The sequence below is a fragment of the Amblyomma maculatum genome, chromosome 1, assembly GCF_055883805.1.
Source record: "Amblyomma maculatum isolate TAMU_Amacu chromosome 1, ASM5588380v1, whole genome shotgun sequence".
NCBI lineage: Eukaryota > Metazoa > Arthropoda > Arachnida > Ixodida > Ixodidae > Amblyomma > Amblyomma maculatum.
The window spans coordinates 220103443-220128376 of record NC_139344.1 but is presented as its reverse complement, the minus strand read 5'-3'; the positions used below and the strand labels follow the sequence as shown (position 1 = coordinate 220128376).

The 24934-nt window shown below is 47.7% G+C and overlaps 1 protein-coding gene across 1 annotated transcript in view; it reads left to right on the top strand.

Moving 5' to 3' along the window:
• The window catches only part of LOC146205653 (homeobox protein MSX-2-like), a 69556-nt gene that overhangs the window by 28638 nt on the left and 15984 nt on the right, over nt 1–24934 (top strand). The window contains exon 2 of the mRNA XM_084586943.1: nt 24013–24200. Coding sequence (XP_084443069.1) covers nt 24013–24200 — 188 coding nt within the window. The remainder of the gene's footprint in view (nt 1–24012; nt 24201–24934) is intronic.

The window sequence follows — 24934 nt, the reverse complement described above, 5'->3', positions numbered from 1 at the left end:
AGATTGAGAGCACCACAATCGTGGCGCACGAACGTGTTAGCCACGTGATATTTTTTTTTTTGTATTTCGTGGTCTTCCTTTAGAGCTCGGAAAAACGATACACGTCAGGATTTCTTTATCGAAAATAAATGGAATGGGGGTTTCAGAAGGTGCTCTCCAACTTTTCAGATCACATTTACTGTCTAAAGGCAATACTTAGTAAATTAAAACATATATCCTAATTAATGATTAGTTAATTGCAAAATAAAAAATGGCCTGTGGCGCGCCAGATGGCTGCCAGCGCTATAAAAGTTTTTTTCTCTGGCCCATCTCAAATGCTTTATTTTTTAACCCTCGGCTAAAGTTAGCTTGGACACCCGGTATAAGCGCGTTAGCAGAGACCACGACGCCCTGTTCCCTCTGGGCACTGGTGCCTGCTGGCTAAGTTAATAGTGCATAAAATAGCGATAAATCGGCTGCTCTATTAATACAACAAACTCACATATGGCTGAATATTTTTCACTGCAGACAGTCGATGTTACGTGATGACAGACTCATTATTTACATCAATGTTTCTCAAATGGAGGTCCGCAAAGTCTAAGCGAATTGCGGGGTCCGCGAAACGCACACCCACACACACAAAAAGCAGAACGGTCAAGAGATAGCTCTGCCCTGGCTAGGCACAATTTTGCAGAGTTAACGGAGGTTCGAAACCGACTTTAGCTTCTCAAAGCGAAAGAAAACGATAGGAGTGCGGAAACGGGGAGCACTCGCAAGAGAGAGAGAGCGTGCATAGAGTTAATACACAAACTCTAGAGGGGAAGCTGCCCGTTCAGCCAAATTATTCGAGAGGTGCCCGCGTGATTGCCGCCATCATCAAACGGCTTGAGGGTTTCCAGATGACTTTTGCTTGGTAAATCTGGCCGATGAACAAGATTTGAACCTGGCAACGTAGATCGTTGGAAGATTCATGGCGGCGTGCAGCTAACTGACGGCTGCTGTATAGAGTAGCTGCTGTAAACAACGGCAAAATCATTGCGTCCGGAGCTTTTGTGGTGGTATACGTTGCGTCGCGTATCTCTTGTAACCACATATAGGGGTCAAGCTTCTTCTGTTGTTATGTTAAGGCCAGCTAGCCCTGTGATTGTCAAGCGCTTCGCGTGAATTTTGTCCGTCGAGCACACACGCATCTCCTCTGCCTGGCTTTTTCTGGATGGCCAGCGCTGCGTACAGAAAACATCAAAGGGTGATCGTGTGTGTGTTTACTGTTCACTTTATTTGCCCTGTGTTCTTTAATAAGTGACGGTTGAGAATGCTGTGAGCAGAGCAGCGTATTCTGGTGTAACGGAGACGGTGGTAAACTCGTGGCGCTGAACCAGTCCAGCTGTCCCCGTAAGAAAATCGGCGAATAAAAATAAAATGTTCAGTTCGCTTGGTGTCACTTGTCTCGGGATGCTTTTTTCGCTCACACGCCTTGCAGGGGGTTTCAAGGGGTTTCCCAACAGTGGTAGGGAACCCCTTGAAGAGGTTATCGACACGTTCACAGCTGAGAACCACGGATTTGCGTCATAGCTGTATACGATTGCACTCGTAAATTTTCCCCAACCAAACATTTTAAGGATGTTCACCAAACAGCCCCCGTTGCCCTTCAAGCAGGAACCGAGCCGGGTCCGAAACATGACTCTTTAGAATTAACAAGTTTTGGTCGAACAATGTGTTCCCCAATGTGTGATCCTTGGCCACTGACAGCACTGTATTCTGATGCACCGAGGGCATTACCGAAGGTGAGCGGCTCAACACGCCAAGTCTGCTTTCGCACCGAGCGTTTTCATAGTAAACGCATCTTCATGCACACAATTTCTAGCGCTTATCTTTCGTGCCGTCACCCAGGACGGCCAGTAATAAAGGCCTTCATTATCAGATACGTAATTCATGCCAACCGGAGATCAACGCGTCGCAGGCAGTCGTTGCAGCTGCCGCTTGGTGGTCGGTTGGAGTGGACGGTTGGTATACTCTTAACTCAAAAAGGCCGCGCGCGAACAATCTACATATAGTGTGGGGCCTAGGTGTATTGTAAGTAGTTTAGGCCGGGTGAATTTGATTTGATTTTCGGGAGTTTCGTAGTTCTGTGGACGAATATAATTAAAAAAAAAAAAAAAAAAACTCCGAACACGGCGAGGCTAAAATGTCGACATTCAATCCATTCCTGCATTAAAAAAAAAAGTCTGACGTCATTTTTGCGGCTGAGTTTATCCACAGCCTGTCACCGTTATTGCCCCAAGTATTTATATATAGTGTTGTTGCAGCTCTGCTGGCATAGTTGGAGCAAATCCCCAAGCATTCGAGAGGTGAGGCCGATAATCCTCTGAGGGCGAATATTTTGTTTGCGAAGAAATTGAGCAACCGTCTCACTTTCGGTGGACACTAGAGCCGCGCCACCAGGAAAGCGATGAAGGAGAGAATAAAAAAACAATGACAGATAGAAACACATATTAATTTTAACCACCTGCGATTCTGTGCTGCGCAATGACATCACACTATCGATTTCAATTTTTTCCATTTCGTCTCCATTTAAATGCGAGCGCCGAGACCAAGATTCGATTCCGCAAACTCGTGCCGGGAATCCGAACGGCATTGACAAGCACCAACTGCAGCACGATGAATCTCATCTTCGAGAAACTTAACAGCGCTGAAAAAGTCACTCTGCGCTACCAACAAACGAGCCAGGTGGTCTGTACACTTTTGACAAGAGCCCCATATTTCAGAGATAGCACACGGACGTCGCCGAAGACTCGTCTTCTCCAAAATGGACAAAGCAAAGCCCGCTCGCCAAGATGTAATTCGCCATCTGATTTTCGGTCCGGTTCAGTTGGCTCCGAGAGATCGCTCTTCACCACCTCAGGGCCCACACTCGACGCGACGGAGGAGGGCGACGTGCTAATGACACGCGTGCCGTTTCGTACGACAGTTCGTTGGAGCTGGTCGCAGTTTTGCTCTCGCCCAGGCTAAGTCCAGCCGTCGAGGGAAGACACCTCAGCTCGCGGTATCTGTGACGAATCTCCTCGCCGCTTCGCTCGGAAGGCTGTCGCTTTCTCTGCTCTCCATTTTATCGCAGGAACCAGCTGAAACGACTTCTCGTTTCGACCCGCCCGGCAGCTAAACCAGACTTGCAATCAGCTCCAACGCGTTGCCGCACCAAAGTCGCGCGCGCCATTAGCATGTCTTCCTGCCGTCTCTTATCGATGGCGAACCTCGAGGGCGCGGAACTTCGCGCGCCCCTTATCGAGATAAAAGTGAGTTATGTGGCAAAATTGACGACGGATATTCAAAAACACATGTTCGCCTCAACGCTGCTTTTTTTTTTTTATTCTTTTCTTTTAGTACGCGCCTCTATGTGTGCGTTCGTGTGAGTACGTGAGGTATAGAGAACGTTCGAAAGTGTCTCCTTCAGAAAGAGAGACGTCACCATCTCACGCAGAGTTTGCAATTATGGAGTAATTAACAAACCGGGTTGGGTGTCCACATAGCGCATTATATTTCCTTTTCGGCCTACTTTCCGCTTGGCCGCCTATCTATATAAGCCACGAAGACTGCATTCGAGATACTTCCGTAACATTTACTGTGTTTTATTTTCCGAAAAAAAAAAAAAAAAGAGAGAGAGAGATTCAAGCCATCAAATTTCGAGCGTAATTCTCTTGCTCTCATAGTACTTCTGTAGTGCGGCCAGAAACCTAGAAATTTTTTTCAGGTCTCACACCCTTTCCCCGCATCCGTCGTACATCAGTGGTCCGGGTGTACATATGGGCCTCCTCCTTCGGCCTCGTCATACGGTGCGCCCTTCCCCCGTGCCAGCGTGGTGTAAATTTTAAGCTGAAGCCCAATTTACTATTTTGATAAAGTGGATTTATAAGAATTGCATGCAACAAGAACGAAGGATAACCAAATTTGAGAGGCTAGAGATATAATTTAACAGCACGCTATATTGGGCAAGTTGGAAGTATAGTTCACTTTGCGGTTGTCCATAATATTAACAGGCCACTTTACAGACATTTTCAGGAGCATTCCCTGGGCGTCTCTTCGCTGATTTGTTGACACTTTCCCCAGCACGCAGTGGAAGCTTTACAACAAGCTCTCTGCGCCTGTTCGCAAAAGTACAAAGAGCAAGGCCGTACTTTGATATCATCGAGAGCACGATATAAAGGCGTGTACACTTGTTTAAGTGCAACATGACATATACTAGATTTCAGCAGGCTTAATCGGCGTGAGGCTTCTATATTTAATTAATTTTGCAAACGTTTAAAACGTCCTTTCTTCTACAGTGCATTTCTTTATATATGTCAGCATTTGCTGAGCGTCTTTCCGCAATGACGCTTTTATATTTTGATGGGGAAACTCCAGCTTGACCAAGGAGCGCAGGGCCCAAATGAATTGTTTGGCTGCTCGAGGAAAGGTCAAAGCGCCATTTTCCCAAACAGAGGCCTATAGGGGAAAGCATCTACCCGTTGGAAAACTGAAGCCACGATCAACGATCTCCCTTCAGATCCTTCATATTCAGCTTCGATATATTCGTTGCTTTAATTATTCCCCAGTGATTACCTGATATATACGTGTCACATGCCGCATATGGCTCAGGCCTGCTTCTAAAATTATTATTGTGCTACCTCAAGAAACTGAATGAGCCACATTTTTCGCATAAGCAGTGGCACCTTACCGTTGAGAAGACGTTATACAGATACTGATAATCGGCAAGGTTGCCCTGATGGTTCAGAGAACTTGCGAGGTGTATGTATTTGATCGGCTTATCATTCAGCAACAAACTAACGAAACCGCTATTGTCGCTTTTTTTGTCTTTCCCCGTACCTCCAGACTTAAAACGTCGACCATATTGTTGGGAAGTATACAAACTTTGGCTGATGCTTCTCTCTCAGCGTTTCTTACTCATCAGGCCAGCTGCCAACAAAGTCCCACGTCAGGAGTGCACACGGCTTATACAAAAGCCGCTGCTAGCATGATCGAACCACCCATAATGTGGCCACTGACTGCGGCATCCCTGCAGGCTCTGCTGCATGAGAACTGCATGGCGACGTATAGTACGTCATTTAAACATTCACTTTCACGCTGTGCAAAAGAACAGAGATAAGTGCTCCAGCTTCGGCAAATCAAGTAGAATTCATGGGAGCAATTTCATAATTTCAATATGCATGCTGTCGGATAACTCGTTATCGTGCAACAAGAGGCGGTCCCTGTAGGCAAGCGCGACTTATCTACGACCTCGAAAAGACTGCTTTAATTAGTCCCTGCCGCGCAAATGGAGCTGTTATCACGCCTCAAACCTGCACCTTAATTGTTTCAATAGCCCCGCGCTCTTCATACACCTACAAATTTATCCCCCAGCCTTTGTACCGGTAGAAGCGCTGCGCACTTTATCAAACAAAAATAACGGAAACCGTCGACGTTAGCAGAGCCAGCGCTGAGATGTCCGGCTACGCGAAGCATAAATGCGATAAGACTGCTTAATAGGATATACCGTACACACGCCGCGGCGATAAGGAGCCGCAACGGGCATCTCGAAGGAAGAAAAACGAACGCGGAACAGGGGAAAGAAGAAAAATAAACCCAACGAGAAGGGTGCCCGCAGGGGAGAGTCCGTCAGTTTAAATATCCAAAAAGTGGCATCTCAGTCGCTCCCGTCTTGCTGAGAGATCGGCCCCGCGATGCGGCTGGCCGCCTCTTTCTTTACTTTGCCTCCAGTCTTTCCAAAGGGTCGGCGCGCAGCGATATCGCATGCCGAAACAATTTTTCAAGCGCCGCTCCAATGTACACACACACGGCAAAAAGTGCGCGGCCAGTCCAGGAGGGGGGTCAAGGAAGAGGCCGCCGGGAGAGATCTTCTTTTGCTCGGCCGACGTGGATTATCCGGCGCCGTAGAGCGGCGGCGGATATATATGCTGCCGCTCAGCAATTACTGCATGCCACATCCTTTCGAGGACACCGAAGCGTCGTTTATTTCTTCCCTCCTCGCCCCCCCCCCCCCCCCTCCTTCATTTCTTCGTCTCCTTCTTCGCGCAGCGCGCTCTCGGCAAGAAGCTTCTGTTTTCTGATGTTACCGATCAAAACGAAAATGCCGATGCGACCACGAGCTAACAGCCGTAATTAATCTTCATTTCAAGAATCGCTTCAATTTGACAAGTCCAATTTATAATCAATCGCTGGAGATAGATTACTATCGAAAGCACGCGGGCCGAAAGAAAACAAAGGTGAAACTGGCCGCTCGGAGCCGGGGGCCTCCGCGACTGGTTTTGCTTTTTCGGCGGCGCTTCCGAAGCCGCTCCTCCCAAGCCGCCGCGACAGGCCGGCTAAAGCGCGCGGGCGAGCACCACGTCGCGCCGCCGCCGCCTCCTGGTCGCCTCGGGGTCGCCTCCTGACAAAACGCGTGACTTGCGCTTACTCATAATCTCCGGATGAGGAAAATGTTTAATCAAGATTAAGCTCGGCCGGGGCGGGGAAGCACGCTTCATTTCCCGCCGTTCAAACAGCCGAGCGCGCACGGGTGCACTCACCTCTGCGCCGAAAGAGGAATAGGCGAAGCAGCTGCGTCTCTACTGTCTTCTTCATGGCGCGGCTGCGGCCCAGAAATTGAACGTGGAATCGGCACACTTGCGTTCGCGACGACGACGAGCCGAATGCGGCACTCAGAGAGTTTAGCCTCTTTTGTTGTTGTTGTTTCTGCTGCTCATTTATTTCTTCGGCGTTCGTTCAGGCCTACGTGCTCCTACATGAAGATGCGAATTGCAAGAAATGCTCCGCAAAAGTGACAAGTAGACACCTTGCTCACCTTTACGTGAGTTCGCCGTACTGACAGCTTCCAGCGTTGCAGAGTATCTACCTAGGTGAACTATTGTTGTGGAGCTACTAAATGCGTTGAGGAAAACCAGAAATGTGTATGGGAATTACGATAGCCTTTAAATGCGTTGAGGAAAACCAGAAATGTGTATGGGAATTACGATAGCCTTTATAAAGTGGTTAACATATGCAGGTTGTTCACCGTTTCATATTTCGTCCTGATATGCTGGTGCAATCCGAATTACTGCGTCGAACATGGCATGGGAGGAGGGCGGTGGTTAACGCAAAGTAACAATCGATATGCGGCAGTGTATCAGTCGTATAGGCTTAAATTAACTCCGATTAGCGGGGGTTCTCTAACCACTTAATTCTCAGTATATACGTTTGAGGGCTGGCAGCGGCATCCGTGGCACAGGCTTAAGTTAACTCTATTAAGAGAATGATTACTCTCGTCCAAATGATTGCCAGTACATGTACTGACTCGCTGACTTTCCAGTGCCGCCGAAATGCAGCCATGACAGTCGAGAGCATGCAGTGTACGCGACCTCCTAATTCCTCCGCTGCAGAACACTGCAGGGCGTCGATGAAGTTCAGTAAACGAGCCCCGCCAACATAGTCTCAGACTGAAAAAAATTACACCCCAACGACAACAAAAATAACAGCAAAACGCAACCACTAGACGTCGTTTAGTGCCCTCCATCACTTCCCGCATTACTGTTCCCACTCTTCTCATTACAAAATACCTCCCTTCCCCGACTGTCCCTTATACCGTCCTTCCTCACGCCAAAGAAAAAGAAAAGTGCGATTTATTTAAGCCCCTTTAGTTCCAGTGACATCGTACCGAAAAGACTTATGACGCAGAAAGCAGCAGCCGTTTACCTCGTCCACAGCAGCTATATGACGCAGTCGCAAATACTTTTACGGATATGCTAAACGAGGCAAAAGCCGCTTTCGCAAGCCCGCGCTTCATATGATCAACAGCACGCCAGCTTCGGGCAGCTTGAATATCTCTTTCGGGAGTACAGGGAGAGAACGAAGGAGACGTCTGTATCACACACAGGAAAGTTGAAGAGTGTAATGAACAAAAAGCAAGCAGGGCCGGCCAAGAAGAGGAAATGGAGTCCGCTGTGTATGTACACGCAAAAGAGCGAGCCTATGTGGAGCGGAAGATTGAAGGGCGGAAAGAGGAGCTGACTTCAAGACGGCATAAATCACGACTCGACATGTGCGCTCTGCTTAAGCTTATTACGGGCCAAAACCGGCGATTAATCTTTATACTCCCCACCGCTACCCCTCTTTACTGATGGGCGCACAGTAGTAGCCTGCTGGGGCTACGCACGCTGTTCGCGCGCTTCGGGCGCTTTGCCCTCACTTTCACCGGGGTGTGCCTCTCATAGTCGCTTCATCTTCCACCCTTTCCACACGAAATAGCGAGCCGTGCTTTGAGCCGTAGTCCTCGCACTTCCAGTCGTCCGCTCTACGCGGTCTTCGCTCCATCAGTGCATGTTAAAGAATAAATATACATGCCAAAAACGACGAACACACAAGGGGAGCACAACGCAGGACAACGGCTGGACTATAACATCTGATTTCTTTATTAAGTACAGACTGCCAAGAAACCTACGCATGCGCCAAGGCAAGACAGACACTCAAACACGGTCATTAAAATAATCAAATTCTTTTGTCGTCAGCGCTATCGATAGCGAACTGATGCAAGCATCGCGATGTTTCGCTATTTAATAAGCCTCAAAGATTTCACAAGCCTTTCGTGTTTTTCCGTAGCCCAGAATGGGGACATCTGTGAAACGTTGGGAACATTTGCCGGGACATCTATTGCAATGTAAAGCAAGATTGTCATCTCCACCGGCGCCAACTTTTGTTTGCGCATTCTCTCGCTCACACATTCACCCATTTGACATATGTAAAATTTTCCACAAATCACCGGAATCATGTGTATCACTTCGGCTCGGCGCTTTGCGTACATATATATATATATAGTTCTAAGTTTGGTCTTGCAACGCTTCTTATTTCCGTCAGGCGTAATTCGTGCTCAAAGACCTGAAAGCTTATACGGGAGCAGAAAAACTAAATTCACCCCTTGGCGCTGGGCGACTTTCTTTACATAGGTCGGACGGGTAACTGTGTGAACAAGAGGATGCATGCGCAAGCACAGAAAAAAAAATTGGCACCGGAGAAGATGACATTCTTGTTTTCCAAGTTTCGCAGATGTCACCATTCTGGACTACGGAAAAACACGGAAGGCTCGTGATATCTTTAAGGCCTATCAAATGGCTAAAAATGATGATGCTTGCATCAGTTCGCCATCGATAGCGCTGACGACAAAAACGTTTGATCATTTGAATGACCATGTTTGAGTGTCTTTCTTGCCTTGGCGCATGCGTGGATTACTTGGCGGTCTGTACTTAATAAAGAAATCAGTTGCTAGTCCAGCCGTTGTCCTGTGTTGTTCTCCCCTTGCGTGTTCATCTTTTTTGAATGGTATATTTCTTCTTTAACATGCCATACCAAAATGCCCACCTTTGAGAACTGCTTCAGTACTCAGCTGGATGTGTGAAGTTATTTGCTGTTCTCTGTGAGTGGTACATGGACCGAAACAGGAAAAATTTCGAAGAAAATTCTGGGACAGCTCAAAAAATGGCTAGTTTCTTTTAGACTGCACAACAATATTTTAATGCATATATGAACGTTTCCACGTATTGTTTACGCCTACGAACCCGACGCATGCTTACTTTATGCAGCAGACAGAGGGCTTGCAAGAGAGACCCGGCAGCAACTTGCAGATTTCACAGTCGTTCCTATAGCTCCGCCAAGAAGCAGAGCGCGAGGGTGACAATTCTCATTTTGCTTTCTAAAAGCGAGTGCATAAAGGTGACCCAACATGTGAATATTATTATTGTAGCAAATTATGATTTTATCGCTTTCGAGTGCATTCTCATCAATAGCGGTGTTTGCCTGTCCAGTTCTTTAGCCAAATGTTTAGTTAGATTGCTGCCGACACCGTTATCACAAAGAACGGGAGCTCTTCTGAACGACAGTAACTAAAGTTATGCCTGCATTTTCTCGCTTTCTAATAAAAATGCACGTACTGTCTGCCACAAATGCTTACAAAATGGAGGCATGCGAAAAAAAAAGTGATGTGCGGGGGATAACGGTCATGCTTAATCAGCTGGTAACATTACCAATGGCGGCTGGGTCATAAGGCTGCGTAACAATGTGTTTTGTTTGTTTCCGAGAACGCTCATCTCGTAGAGTTTTGTGGCCGATAGTACTCTGTGCATCGCAACATGACAGAGGACAAAGTACGATTTCTTTATCGAGCGGAAAAGAAACACAGAATGCGGCAGTTATGAGAAGAATGGCGTAAATGCTTGCATATTACCGGCCGTCCTTACCTGCATCAATAGTCATGCACTTTCCGGAGCATCACAATAAAAAAAAAATGTGCGCAGGAAGCATCCCAGGTGTGGGCCGCCACTGTTGCGTTGTAAAACCCGAGACGTTCGAGACAGGTGCGAAGTGGTGGGGACTCGAAGCGACAAAGAACAACGCACACGTACCCTGTTAAGAGGGACACTTCTCTCGCTCTCCGCTCGGCGGCGTGCTGCGCTGCTATAGCGTATCAAAGCGAGGTCCACTATAAAGCACCGCGCCGACTCGCGCTTGCCCCGCGGTGACCGGAATCCGGCGACGCGTCCTTCGAGCCGCGGCCCCTTTGAGGGTGCCCGCTCGCATGCGCGCGCAGCGCGCGGCACTGCACTACACGCGAAAGGAGGGGGGTTGCGCGATAAGAGGAGTGCGCCGCTATTAGCCGCCGACCGGCCCAAAAGGACCTGCCGATTCGGCCATGATAAATGGGCGCCTGTCAGTGGACGCCGCGCTCCTATTTTTTCTGGCGAAGCGCCGCAAGACGCGCCCTCTTTGGCGCGCGGAGGCTGCTCGGCGCCCATCTTTAATTAAACACGATTAGCGCCGGTAATTACTAAGCAAATTCCGCAATTGCTTGCCACCACCGACGGCGACGACCGGGGAGGCCGCGAGTATTTGCAGGCGTTAATTGATTTCAAGGCGGAGCCGGCCGTCCGAGCGTGACGTGATGGACGCCCTGGCCGCGGCCGAAGTGCTAATCGTGCGGCCCCACCGCACCACACACCTCGTGGGGGCTGAGCAGACGCTGCCGCCCCGCAGCTGTCACCGCGCGCACGTCTTTCGCTCCTGGGGGCAGCACTGCGCACGAAAAAACAAACAAACAAAAAAGCCTTGGGGGGGGGGGGGGGGGGGTTACTCGCGGTGCGCAGGCCATGGAGCCACGCTCAGGGTGGCAGCTAATGAGCTACGCGAACCCCATGTTAACCCCAAGCTCAACCCAGAGCTTTTATAATCGTTGAGCCAAAGTACCCTATATAGGGACAGCTTCCCTGCAGGCAGTGGGAATCGGTGCTCTTTTTCGTCTGCCCCGGTCTGCTGCTTTTCTGAGCACTTACACGGCGATTGCGAGACAATTATTCGCACTGCGATGACAAGCCTACGCCGCCAGCAGTCTAGAACGCGTAACTTTTCGCGCCGGGATACGTGTCCGACCTGACAGGAGTTGTCGCGTGGAGAAGCCATAAAGAATTGCGCGTATTGCTGACCTATATGCGTTATAAATTGGACACTCACATCACGATGTGCAGGTGCGATACAGACGGGGTAAACGCGACACTATATAATACTACACGCTTCAACAGCACTGGCACGCGACATTTTGCCCCTTCTTTTCACCAGAGGTTAATTGGTTAAAGTCAGTCTACTAATACATGATCCGCGCTCCGTTGTGGTTGTGCGACTTTTGCCCGCAATCCTGAGGGACAAGTCAGGAGCAATATACTTTCGAAGGGATTTCTTCAATATTTATGCATTTTTATTTAAAAAATTAGGGGGACACTTCAGGTCGCGTCAAACGCTAAAGTTTGACGCAATAGTGGTCTGTGAGTCTGTGACCCTCTGGAGTGCTTCCGCATTTGGAAATCGACGTATGCGCAGTTGGCACTCAAAAAGCCGCTTCCAGACTTTAGAACGTGGAGGCGCCATCTGTCGTGGCAACGACGTATGAGGTCTCGAGGGAGTTCCGGAGGCGACCGCGTACCGGCGCCGAGGGATTTTTTTCGACGCGACATCTCAATTCTGGGGTACAGCGACGGCTTTTAGTCAGAATGAGCCCAATACGCTTTCTAGCGAAATTTGTACGAGAGACGTAGATGAGGCTGTGCGGGTGAATGCACAGCACAAGGAACACTATATACGCAACAGCTTCGCAATAATAATTAACTAGGATTAATAGGCTTCATTCTTATGATTTTCATAGAAAGATAATATTGAGAAAGTCCGTAAAATCGCAGTTGAACCCAGGTTTCAAGCTTTCTTAATCGGCATTATGGAGCAATATATATTCAACTTCAAAAAGAGGCATTTGAAAGCACGTTGAGTTGGCTTTCCGGCATTGCACATTATAAAAAAAAAAAGTTCCTCGCATTTTAATCCAGCAAAAACAAACTATGGTTACATATTTTATGACATAGAAGCAGTTAACAAGATTTATGTGACAAGACGCTTAGCGACACCATTTTAGAAATGTGTAACTTCGTGAAATAGCCAACACAGCGAGCTTTCAAACGCGTATTTTTGATGTTCGGCATTTTGAGTAACATTGCTCTTCAGAAAATTTAAAAAACTGTGTACACCTTCGATGCTGACGGTCTTCAGTATCGTAATATAATGTTTTCCTCTAAAAAAAAAGAAAAAAGAAAGCTTAGAGATCATTGCAGTAACTGCTTTGGGAGAATGCGAAGGCGTCAGCGTTGACGCGACGTTGGTGACTTCTAGTATACGCATTTCGATATCTATCTACACACTCCGTTAGGATCCGACCACCACTCTTCGACTCCCGATGAGACCACTCGACGATGTGACTCAGCACTTTTTTGTCTCATGAGCCGTGACTCACATGAGTCATGAATTACATGCCGCTATACTTTAATGCAACGTGACTAATGACTCGTTGGTATTACAACACTTTTTTATACCATGACTGACAACTCTCATCCGGTCATTGACTGATGACCTCACTTGGCGATGTCGTCACGAGTTGACCAACTTCCGACGACATATTTTGAGGACACTTCCGGCGCCTGCGTAGCCTACTAATGCTTTCGCAATAATAAAACATAGAGTTTATTATTTAAATGTATGAATTATCCGCTTAATTATTGAGTTAATATTTAGGCACATAATGTCCGCGTTGCTGTACAGCCCACAGACCCAGACGGAGCCGAAGTCTTTCGCAGTCTGGAAAATAAAACTCCGTAAACTTTTTTTTTTTTTTTTAATTCACCCGGTATAGCACGGGAAACTCGTTTTTCTGTGGTGCTCCTTCCTCCAACCGCTCCCCCCCCCCCCCCCCCTTCCTTTCAACCATACAGTCTCCGAGCCTGACTAAAGAAAAGCGGGCGGATGAACTAACCAGATCAGAGACCGAGTGCGCTTAGCCCATTCGAATAGTCTGCATGTATGGGTACTCACGTGCAGCAAGTTTGCTACAAATATCTTTTCCCGGCGCTAGATGCCCGAATTGAGCACGCGAGAGAGGGGCAGCCTCGCCGGCAACACTGCCAGAGCAGATAAACGATACGAACTGCGAGACGTGAGCTTGCCGGCCGGCGTCGGGGGGCCCCATTTGTGATTGTCAGAGCGCGCTGGTCGCTGAACTGGCCCCGGTGTGTGGGTTGGGGTTTCCTTAATCCTGCCCACGAACTCGGCGGGGGAGCGCGGTCCGAGAGAGCGCAGAAAAGCTTGTAAGAGAGTTGGAAGCACGGCTCCGTCGACCGCTCGCGGAGCTCCATTAGTAACGACGACAAATAAGTCGGCGAGCAGCTCGTGACTGCACAGTTACGCGCGCGCCGCGTGGCGGGGCCCGCGCCGTGGAATGAATTCGGCCCCGTCGGGGTCGGCCTGGCAGCGTGCGTCGGGTTCACGCCGCGCAGCGCCACCTTGCACGCTGTGCGCGCTGCGTGTCGCGGCCCAGAAACGAGTTTAATGAACGATGGCTGGAACCGGGGCCGCGCGGCGTGCCACCGTCCGCCTCGCTCAAACGCATGATAATCAGCGACGGTGAAGAAACCTGCCGACTCTGAGACTCGAGCAAAAAGGCCGATTTGGTGGGAAAAAAAGAGAGTAAATATTGCGAGACCTTGGCCATCATTCATACTCCATAAATATGCGATGGCAATTATGAACAATGTTTCAACGGCCGTAGTGAGCGCCTGATCTCTTGCGCCCTTCAGTAAAATCGTTATCTCGCCCTCAATGACTATATCACCGCTCACAGAAGCTCCATGATGCGACCGTTATGTGGCGAGTACATTAGGGTGAAACATTAGTCACTAATGAGGATTTTTATCGTAACGTAGAATTAGTTTTAGTATTATTATTATTATTATTATTATTATTATTATTATTATTATTATTATTATTATTAGTAGTAGTAGTAGTAGTAGTAGTAGTAGTAGTAGTAGTAGTAGTAGTAGTAGTAAGAAATATTGATTGAATATTAAGGAGATGACGAAGTCTTAGCAGCTGATGGCGTCCTCCTTTCAGGATATAAATCGATTTTGCTGTCTACTGGGCTTGTGACACTGTTCCGTTGGATTGTTAGGGCCGAGCTGGACAGAGATACCTTCCACTGCTCTTGCACCATGCCACCAGCAGCGGAATGTTTTGCCCACCAAGGGGCGGGCGCCCCCTTCGCCCCTCCTCCGAAACGTCATTCGTGACGTAGGCCGGGAGAGGTCTATCTTTTTTTTGCAATTACTTAATTGGCTAATTATGTTAATTTTTTTATTTATTAAATATCGATTTTAGACCAAAAATGTGAATGGGGAAGTTGGAGAGTGCCTTCAAAAAACCCCCTTCCAGTAATTGCGATAATGAAAGCATCACGTATATCTTTTTTTTCCAGGCTCAGAAGAAAGCCCGCGAAATACAAATAAAACCACGTGACTGGCCCATTCGTGCGGTACGATTGTGGTACTCTCGGTCGTAGTTTGAGTGAACAAAATCAGCTGCGACCGTGTCTCCTCGGCCCCGTTAAAGCGGCAGGCCGATATGCCTGCGATGGCTTCTTCGCCCGCGTCAGACAGCCGGCCCACGTGACGGTGCAAGTGGCAGCGAGCGCGGCGAGTCGACACGCCGACACCACCGAGATTCTAACAAGGCCGTTGAATGACCTTCTCTCCCATCAGCGAACATCACGACAAGCGGATGAGCGATAAGGTATCAGCCACTGTATCTGCGCGTACAGGCTTGGGTAAAGGGGCGAGATGACATCATGTGACAGATTCGCGCTCGCACCTTCATTTGCTGGTACTTCATCGCCATCCGGCTGTCGTGGCGTAAGCTGCTGGGGTGCGCAGGCCTTGCCAAGATCTCAGTGGCGACGGGCGAGCTCGAGCTCGCTCCAACCATCGCCAACATGATCGCCAGCATTTCAGCCTGCCGCTGCAACGGGACCACCGGATCATGGCCGCAGCTGATTTCGTTCGCTCAAACCACGACTAAAAGCACCACAATCAGATGCGCTAGTCACGTGGTATTTTTTGGTATTTCGCGGGCTTTCTTTCGAGCCTGGAAAGGAAGATACACTTCAGGCTTTCTCTATCGCAAGTAATGGAATGGGGGTTTCTGAAGGTGCTCTACAACTTTCCAATTGACATTTTTGGTCTAAGATGAATATTTATTAAGTTAGAAAAATTGGTGTAATTAGCTAATTAAGTAATTGCAAAACAAAAATTGCCTGTGGTGCACAAGGAGGCTGGCAGTTGTATGCAACCATGCAACCGGTTTCAATGACTTACCTCAAATATATTATTTTCTAACCCTTGGTTCAAGTTAGCTGGGACACCCGGTATATATATATATATATATATATATATATATATATATATATATATATATATATATATATATATATATATATTATTTTTTGGTATTAACATGAATTAGCATTGCAATCATTTTATAGAGAAGGATAATTAAATACAAAGTAGAAGAAAAAACAACGCGTAGACGGCGGGAACCGAACCCACGACCTCCGAATATCGTGTCCGGTGCTCTTACCACTGAGCTACATCGACGGTTGTCCTACTTTCTAATTTTTTAGGTATTAATGTTGCCTGTACCCGAACTTCTGGGAGTGTTTACCAGCACCACCCTAATCCATAGCAGCGGACGTGGAACATCCTGTGTTGCCGCGAGCGTCACATGGAACGTGATGGACAGAAGAAGCGGAAGCTGTGGGTAAACCTAACCGAGACCCTCGCAAGGTATTAAGTAAAGGGGAAATTAGGAGCTGATAGGCAGCGGCCGATGGTGCGCTGCTCGTCAAGCCTTGAGAGCAGCCAGGGAACCATGCGTACAGACAGACGTGAGACAGATGGACAGACGTGAGTGGAGGCAGCGGCCCTTCCATGTGAAAAGGCACCTGTCCAATGGTCGAGTTCGATTACTCTATACTATTCTAAAACAGGCTACGCCTTGCCGCTGGCAATGCATTTCGCACGTGAATTCACGAGGCAAAAATAATATGGCTTCTTTTTGTTTTGTGCGTGTTACCAGGTTCGGTTTGTTGTTGTTTTTGGTATTTATCCCTGAAGATATCATTGGCCATTTGGTAAACAGTCTGACACTATACTAATGCTGGAGCATTTGAGGAACTTAGTTAAAAAAAATCGCGATGCGAACTGCGTAGAAAGGAGGAAATTACAATAACGACAGAAGCAGCGAAGATGAGAAGCAGACAGAAGGAGAGAGAAAGCAAAGGCGCGCACGCTCTGGAAAATGCCGCTACCGCCTACCGCTACCGCGTGAGCGTCAGCACGCATGCGCAGATCACCCTGAGAGCGATAGATGGCGTCACGTTCCTGTCAAATTTCAGCGGACTGGCAAGCCCGACCGGCTAGTCACCGCCCAGAAAGGTATCGTTCGGTACAAATATCATTAAGAGTGATGTCGACTGTTTGGTGTATGCTGGAAATTAGCAGTTGCAAGTAGAACAACTGCTAAGTTACTTAAAGGCCCTCGCCCTTTATAGTCGCTTTGGCACGTTAGGCTCCACAAACCAAACCAAATAAAACATCCAAAGCACCGTTGTTTGGTTCAGCAGACCTGAATCGCAGGGTTCGAAAACCTGTCATCGAGTGACTTCCCCTATAGAAGTTGCTTTTGAACAAATGAAATGACTTTAGAAAGTCGCTTTTCCGCAATAACTGTCCCGGAGAATTTGAGGGGTAAAATTTGACGAAAAAAGTATTTTTGCGTAATTTTAGAACAATTTAAGGATCGAAATGGTCCCAATTTTTTCAAGTAAACGCAGTTTTCAAGCTGCTGCAGATAATATGGCCTGGAATACAAAATCTAGTGTATTATAGGGGAGGGAGATTTTCGGCTACGGCATAGAAGGAGCATCATTGCTCTGGCGCTGTGGAATTCTGCCCCGGTCCGCTAGTGCGATTAGGCCGCGGGACGCTTTCGTGTAAATAAATGGCATCACGGAGGTTTTTCTCTCATCCGTGGCAGACTAAAAGGCGCGCGCCTTTTAGTCTGCCACGGGTTACGTCCCCGAATACCCGTTCGAATGACAGAAGACCAAATAAATGAAAAATTAATTTATTTACTAGAAAATACAGCCGCTAGCCGTCCGCTTCACTGATGACAGCAGCCTTGAGCTGCATTTATAGGATAACAATGCTTGAGCTCGTGCCTTGGAGTCGCACACTTTGTTGCCTCTCTTCGCGCAATCCGCACATATCGCGGACTGTGAAGCGGTGCTCCAAGCTGTGGGCGGATTGCTTGGCTGCCTGTGCACAGGCATGTAGACGAGCCGGCGTTCGGTTCGTCACAAAAAAGGGACGCAAAGCCAGTCCATTCTTCCTTGTACTGTCGAGTGAGATTTCGGACTTTCACTGGCTTGTCTTCCGGATTAGACGGTCGAATCAGGGGAAGCCAGACACGTTTTAAAGCATCATATTTGTCCGAGGCAAAGTGTTGCTACATAAGAATTCCGGGTGCTTGGAGCGAGACGGCAAAATGGATAAATATATGGCGATTCCAGAGTCGCCCAAATGCTTCTCTATTCGCTAAACCGCCGGCTTGTTCACGCTCATGGTTTGGCAAAAAAGAATAACATTTGATAGTCATTTTGTTTAATACTATGTTTGGGTCGGCTGTGCTTGCCCCGTTCATTTAGCGTGAATCCAAAGTCGATCTGATCTTTGCTGTCGTCGATAAAATACATAAGCCTCAAATACATTCCAGGAAAGGTGCAACGCAATCTAGGGCGACGTAGAGTGTATCCTCAATCGGTTATCGGCCGGGTGCCTTGGCCACCATACGTGACGCCGCCTTCGTCCGCTTCTTTTTCGAGCAGGATTTCCCCTGACAAAGCTGCTTTTGAGGAACCGCCGCATCAGCGATTTTTGTCAGCTAGGCAAGCTCTCGGCTTGCCCAATTGCCTCTTCTGGCACTTTGCGTGCGTCGAGGCACCATATACGTGCGTCCCGTTCAGCCTGACCTCTGGCGGCAACGCTCTAGGCGTTCCACAACGGTTTCCCGCTCTTCGTCGGCTTTAGCGACGCCTTCGGCTGCCCTGACCACCTTGTCGCCGTCTTACGTGAACACATAAGAGGGATCCCACCGGCCACCGACTGCACCGACTGCAGCCTGTCATTTTCCCTGCACCTAATGAGCTTGCCTTTTTTCTCGTACAGGGTAAGGGAGAGGCGACATGCGTAGAAGACGCTACGCATGCCGCTTTTCCCTCTACACTACGAGAAAAGCGACCAGCTCAATAGGTGCAAGTTCAGTGTTTCAGCTTAACGTTCCGTAAATGTCCGTGCAGCGCCTCACGACACTCGTGGAGAACTAGAAATATCTGCATTTTAAAGTCACTGCCTGCTTTTCTGCTAGACGAAAATTTCATTGTCCGCTTCATGCATGGGGCGCTGTAACCCCTGGGAAAAAATTGAGAGCGCTGCAGAACCAGCACCGGAGAAATGCGAAAGCGTAAGCGTTGTTACTGCTGTTGCTGTGACTCTCGACACGTAGTCATCGTGTATTGATTTTTATTTTTATAACTTATATTTCTGTAACTTCTAATTTTGTAAAATTTGTATTTCATTTTCACTAGTTGTTCCTTTTCGTGTTTTTATTTTTTCATTTCCTTCATCGCCCTCCAGCGTCCTCACTCTAGATAAGGAGAATTAGGGGCACGTTCGCAAGAAGTCGGCTTATAGGGTATAGTTAGACCGCTTAATCGTCCCCTTGGATCCAATGGTACACATGACCAGGCTATGATAACTAAACGATACAGGCTTTATCATCCAGAGAGGCGCAAGCTGAGCGGACACATAGTCTGTCTAGCCTTGAATGATTATCCCTCTGGTAGCGTGTGGATTGCGATACATCAAAATTCGACAACAAATTCGCAACGTCCTCCAAATAACACTACTGGACGAGCTCGTTTAAAAAATAGAGCACTGCTGTTAACTCATTCCTCTGGCGCGCATATACAATTGAAACCTACAAGAAAGGCTACATTGCAATCACACCTCATATAGACATCAATCCGATAAAAAAAAAAAAAGAAGACTTATTGCGTTCCTACTCTCTGTTCGGCGCATACACACAAATAACCCTCCACTGCGAAACAGAAAAGATGAAGTCACCAACTATAAACCGGCTGCTTGGACACACTGTAACACCTTCAACGTTAATGCCATTTCAGGTGCGGAGGAGCAGAAGGCACCCTCTTGATTGACCAAAAGCATGGCATACAGAACCATTGTACCGTAATCGGTGCGTCCGGTCTTCTTTGGTTTCTTGGATGCCTATAACGTCCAGATAGTTTTCAAGTAATATGCGGCTCAGTATAGGTACTGCGGCATCTGGTGCCTGTCACCTTGTGTGTAGTGTACCGACTCGCAATGCAGCTGCCATTTCTATGGGATTAGGGTGCCAGACCAGACTGGCCGCAGCGTTCAGGGGCTCACGAGTTTGGATCATCACACAAACAGATACAACCATAATGAGCAACCGGCGACACGCTCCAAACAGGCAAGGCAGACGGCACACTTCACTGAAAGGTAATTAAAAATATTGCATTGTCGTATCAAACATGTGGAATTAAAGGGCAAAGCATATTGTCACGTCGCCGAGCACGCGTGTTGCTATCACCGCGCCGACTGCTTAGTTCTTTTGCGGGCGCAATTCAGCCCAATAAAGAGTTCATTCCACTGAATTTCAAGCCTCCTCATTTGTCGCCAACGACATTGTCACCACTACGTGAGCATATACACAAATATTCACGTAGTCATGAGCATTTTGGAATGTTGAGACGCTTTTGAAAAACATGTTGCAACGATGCAACTCGACCTGGAGAACCTGACCTGCAGCGTTCCACCGGGTCAGCCATGCGATTCTACTTTCAATATTGGATCACGTAAATGCAGGCTCAGACATAAAAATGGCAGTTCTGATGGCTTATGCAAATCATTTCATAGGCATCAATGAGCAGGTGACAGAAGGCGTTCAGATAAAATCGTCTGTTAGACAAGGATGTCCGCTTTCTCTTCTTTTATTTGCCACGTATACACAGCCAGTTTGTTTAGAACCAATTCAGGATGAAAGGATCCGAGGATTTAGACTTAGGTATAGAAAGCGAAGTGAAGACATTTTCCTACGCTTACGGCATAGCCGTTTTCTGTCATGATAAAGAAAGCGTTTCAGAGGCAATCAAAAATGTGACTCACTTTTGTGAGCAAACTACCAGCGAAGTCAACTGGGACAAATATTTGGGGCTCTGGCATGGGGTCTGGGGCAACGTACCTTCCCTGCTCGAAAATATTTCGTGATTTATTACACCTGCTAGGTACCCCAGAGTGCCGCTTCAACACTACAAGGATACGAAAGATTACTGGAGGGATGAATGGGAAGTGATAACAATGAAGTGGGATGGCCTTGATTTATCGATGTTTGCGCGGTTAACTCAGCAATTTCTTCACTGTTGCGAAAGTCTAGTAACTATTAAAAGCGTTACCCTTGTGAAGGGTCGGCCTGCAGAAAATTCACAGCGGTTTTTCTCTGGGGTTCGGTTTGGGAAAGGACAAGTCATACAAATTTGTTTCGCTCAGTGAAAGGGAAGGACTTGGTTTTGCTCATTTATTTTTACAACAAATAGTGTCCAGGTTTATGTTCTTACGTAATCAAAGGGATACTTTTCTGCGTACGATTTAACTAGTTAGACTGTGTCCTGACTTACCCGAATTTTCGGTGTCTTCTCGTAACATCAAACGCAAAAGGCTGACTGTTTTTTTTTTTTTTTTTTTGAAAGGCTATGGCTTCTTTTAACATGACCTAAGTGATGTAACACAAAAGCCCATGTACAAGGACTTGCTTGATGTAATGTTGCCAGTGCGATCGTCAGCAAAAAGTATCATCTTTCTTTTACACAGTGGCATATTACTTGGTAAGCATGGTTGAGGAAAAAAAAGGCTTATTTGTCCCCGTCGGTGCACTGCTCGATTTACCATAAGCCGGAAACCATAGACCATATTTTCCTTGACTTCTGGATTGCAATATTTCTCTGGGACATCTTGCGGATGACTTTAAGAAAGGACCTGCCAGTCACGCCGTGTATGGTATGCGGTTCTTGTCTGTCCATAATCAAGGATGGAAGGGGGTTCACACGACTTAACCATGTTGCTTTGCCTTCACAGTGTATGAACGGAAAACGAGAACGGCTGTGAGACACGCTGACGAGGATGCTCGCTCAGCGCGGGAGTATTTCATTGTACACGTGCTACTTCCCAAAGTGAGAAAACTGAATGGATGCCAGCTTTGACCGATCTGGCCAACCTAAACCGCTTATGAAACACAGTGCAGCCTTTCTGTTACCTCACTGTAATCTTCATTGAGAACAGGAAATAGAGAAACAAAAAAAGTCGCCGTGTAGAGTAGTGGTTAGCGCGTTCGTCTGGGATATCGAAATATGGTATAGTTCGACTCCTGGTGTTGATGCTCTCTCTCTCTCCCTTTTTTTTTTTTCATGAAAACACGCTTTGGCGGAACTGTCTAATGATGCCACTCGTAAGGCAAAAAGTGCTTTCTCATTAATATCCGGAATTGTACTCTGGCTCATTGAGCTGTTACTCGACCTGATAGCCGACCAAGAGATCGTCGTTTTCGGAGCGAGTGCAACGAGCTCGATTTGAGGCATGTGCTGTGGAGAAACACGATAAAGTTCTGTTGAAGAACTATTGTGCCAAGCAAAGTGATTGTGTAGTTGAGCTTGAAAACGAGGCCGACAGAACGACAATGGAAGTTGTGCACACTGCCAAAAATGGTTGAGGGGTCGTCAGATGCGGAAAGATTGTTTTCCAATATTTTTACTTACTACTTATATTTGCCAGTTTCTCATCTTTCTCCGTCCCTCTCAGATTCAAGATGGCGGCCAAGTCAGTGATGAGAAAGAAAGAGAGAGAGAGAGAGAGTCTTCTCTCTCTCTCTCTCTCTTATTCCACCCCCTCCCCCCTGGCTGCTTCCGGCGTATACGCGCGAACCCCTATGCTTGTAAAGGCAGTGGCGTTTCGGCCGGTCAGTGGTCTGACAAGTTTCTTTCAAGGCGAACGCTTGACTAAACGCGTTAAGCTTTTTTAGTCCAGCCACGGCCACGACGTGAGGGAACGTGTGACTGAAGATGGGAGGGAGTAACCGCATCACCTACCACACTGCAGGCCGATTGCAAACGAACAAACGGGACATTATACTGACTTGTTTGACTCTAAAGAGCACATGCAACAAGAAGGAAGGCAGCCTTTTACAATTGCTTCAAGACCACAAAAAAAAAAAAAAAAAAAAAAAAACATCTGTAGTCAAAATAATTACGCAGAAAAATATAACAAGAGCTTACCCCTAGCTGGCGAACATCGAACGAAGTGAATTCAACGTTTTCGCCATTCTTGCTCTCATTTTGGTTCCCGGCGAATTACAATAGTTGCTGTGGCAGTCCACAGCACAGCAGTTAGCGTAACTGTTTTTAGGGCTCATAGGTAAGCGAAAGAAGCTCCGTCACGGGCCTAAAGTTTACAGCCACGAGCGTCGAAGTTTCGCCGCTTACCCATTGGATGGCCGCGCCGCCCCCAGTGGCGCGCACGTTGCTCCGGAGTTAGATGCGACGGAGCCTATATATACATCAAGGAGGCACTCTCGGCCATGAGAGTGGACCAGAGGTCCACCGTGAGGAAGGGATGCAGGGTACAAAGAGGGAAAACAATGGGGAGGCAAACAATAGCAGAGGGCCGGTTACGCCAATGGGAGTCTGCTAAGAAATATCGGTTCGGTTCATGGTTTAGTTCTGTTTTGCTGTGGTTGAGCACTAATTGAGAAGACATGGATGTTCAGTGTCCTGTGATCGTTTATCGAAACGCCAGGCACTTTAAAATTTACCAAGACGGTGTTATGGTCAGTGCAGTTGTTGAACTACTGTTTCACGGTGAGCTGCATCTCACGCTCTGCCGAGGGATTGTCCAACTCACGCCTATGTCCTTGTCTTGCTCGCAGCGCTGCGGCGATGGAAGAATTGCTGTGAAAACGTTGTAATGTCACCATACAGTTCAGCCACTCACAGTAACGGCTGACGCAATCCGATGCTTGAATTGGGTGATCCTAGTAGTGAAATTCTCAGCACAATAAAAAAAAGCTCAGTTTTTCTTTTTCAGCGGTAGCGGCACGCTTACGGTACCCCCAAAGATCTAAAGGCCTTGAACGGTCAGATTCCCTTCATCTATGAGCATGAAGGGCACCATAGGTTCTCCGCTATACGGCTGAAGGGCGAACCATGGGAAAACTTTTGACCAAGACTGTATATATCACGTAAGCGATTTTCGGCGATTGGCTGGGAAGTGGTTCGCTTCGCATCGCGGTCAGATATGCCCGCGTTGAAAAGGATTCTGCTGACAATGTAAAGCTTTTGTGGTGAGGCTGGATTAAACCACAGAAGTTTAGAAGATTGCACGGCAGTCATTATGCGTGGGCGCACATGCAATCCGACCGACAGTTCGTCCTTCTGTCTCTCTGGCGCAGAGCCGGGCGAAGTGCCTTCGCTGCCGGTCAAGTGCCAACTACGACGTCACAAGAGCAACCGCAAGCCAAGGACGCCCTTCACCACGCAGCAGCTGCTCGCGCTCGAGCGCAAGTTCCGCGTCAAGCAGTACCTGTCCATCGCCGAGCGCGCCGAGTTCTCCTCCTCGCTCAACCTCACGGAAACGCAGGTCAGCCGCTGCCTCGTGCCGCAGTCGCCGTCGTGCATGGACGCTGAGTCGATACACGGCTACGCTGAGATGAACAGTCATGAGCAAAAGTAGTATGCAACGCTTTAGCCGGTGGCGGAGTTCGGGAAAACTGCATCGAAACGCCATCTAGCCACAGTGAGAGGGACATCGACACGTGCACGCCGATAAAATATGGCACCGTCACGATTGTTTCGGTCCCGGATAGCTGTTGCTAGATGGCGTTGAAATGTAGTTTTGCACTGAGATGTACAGCCTTTGTCAAAAGTGTAGATCCTAAGGGGTCTGCTTCTGAGCCGTTTAGCGGAGCTGGTTTAGCATTAGTGGAGGTTTTTTTGCCATTGGAGAGGGTAAGACAGAAATCTTAACATCAAGAGATTCAGAACACTGGAAATACATTACAAGCCTTACGAAGTGGCTCAGAAGCAGGCCCCCTCTACGCTTCAGACAAAGACTGTACTTTCAGCGAGGACGGTGCACTTATTTACAGCGAGAGTATAGCATGTCGATTCGTGGCAACATAAAATTCGGCGTAGCCTCAGCGGTATTCTTATCAAAAACAGTGTGGAAGGCTTAATTCGCGCTATTAATACTGCAATTAGTGGGCACGCAAGTGTATATTGATAGGCGGAGGAATAGTGGCGGAATAAAAAAAAAAGAGATCAAGTACCCTGGAATTTCTCCGTTCGCAAGTTTCTAAAGACACTGAGTATAAG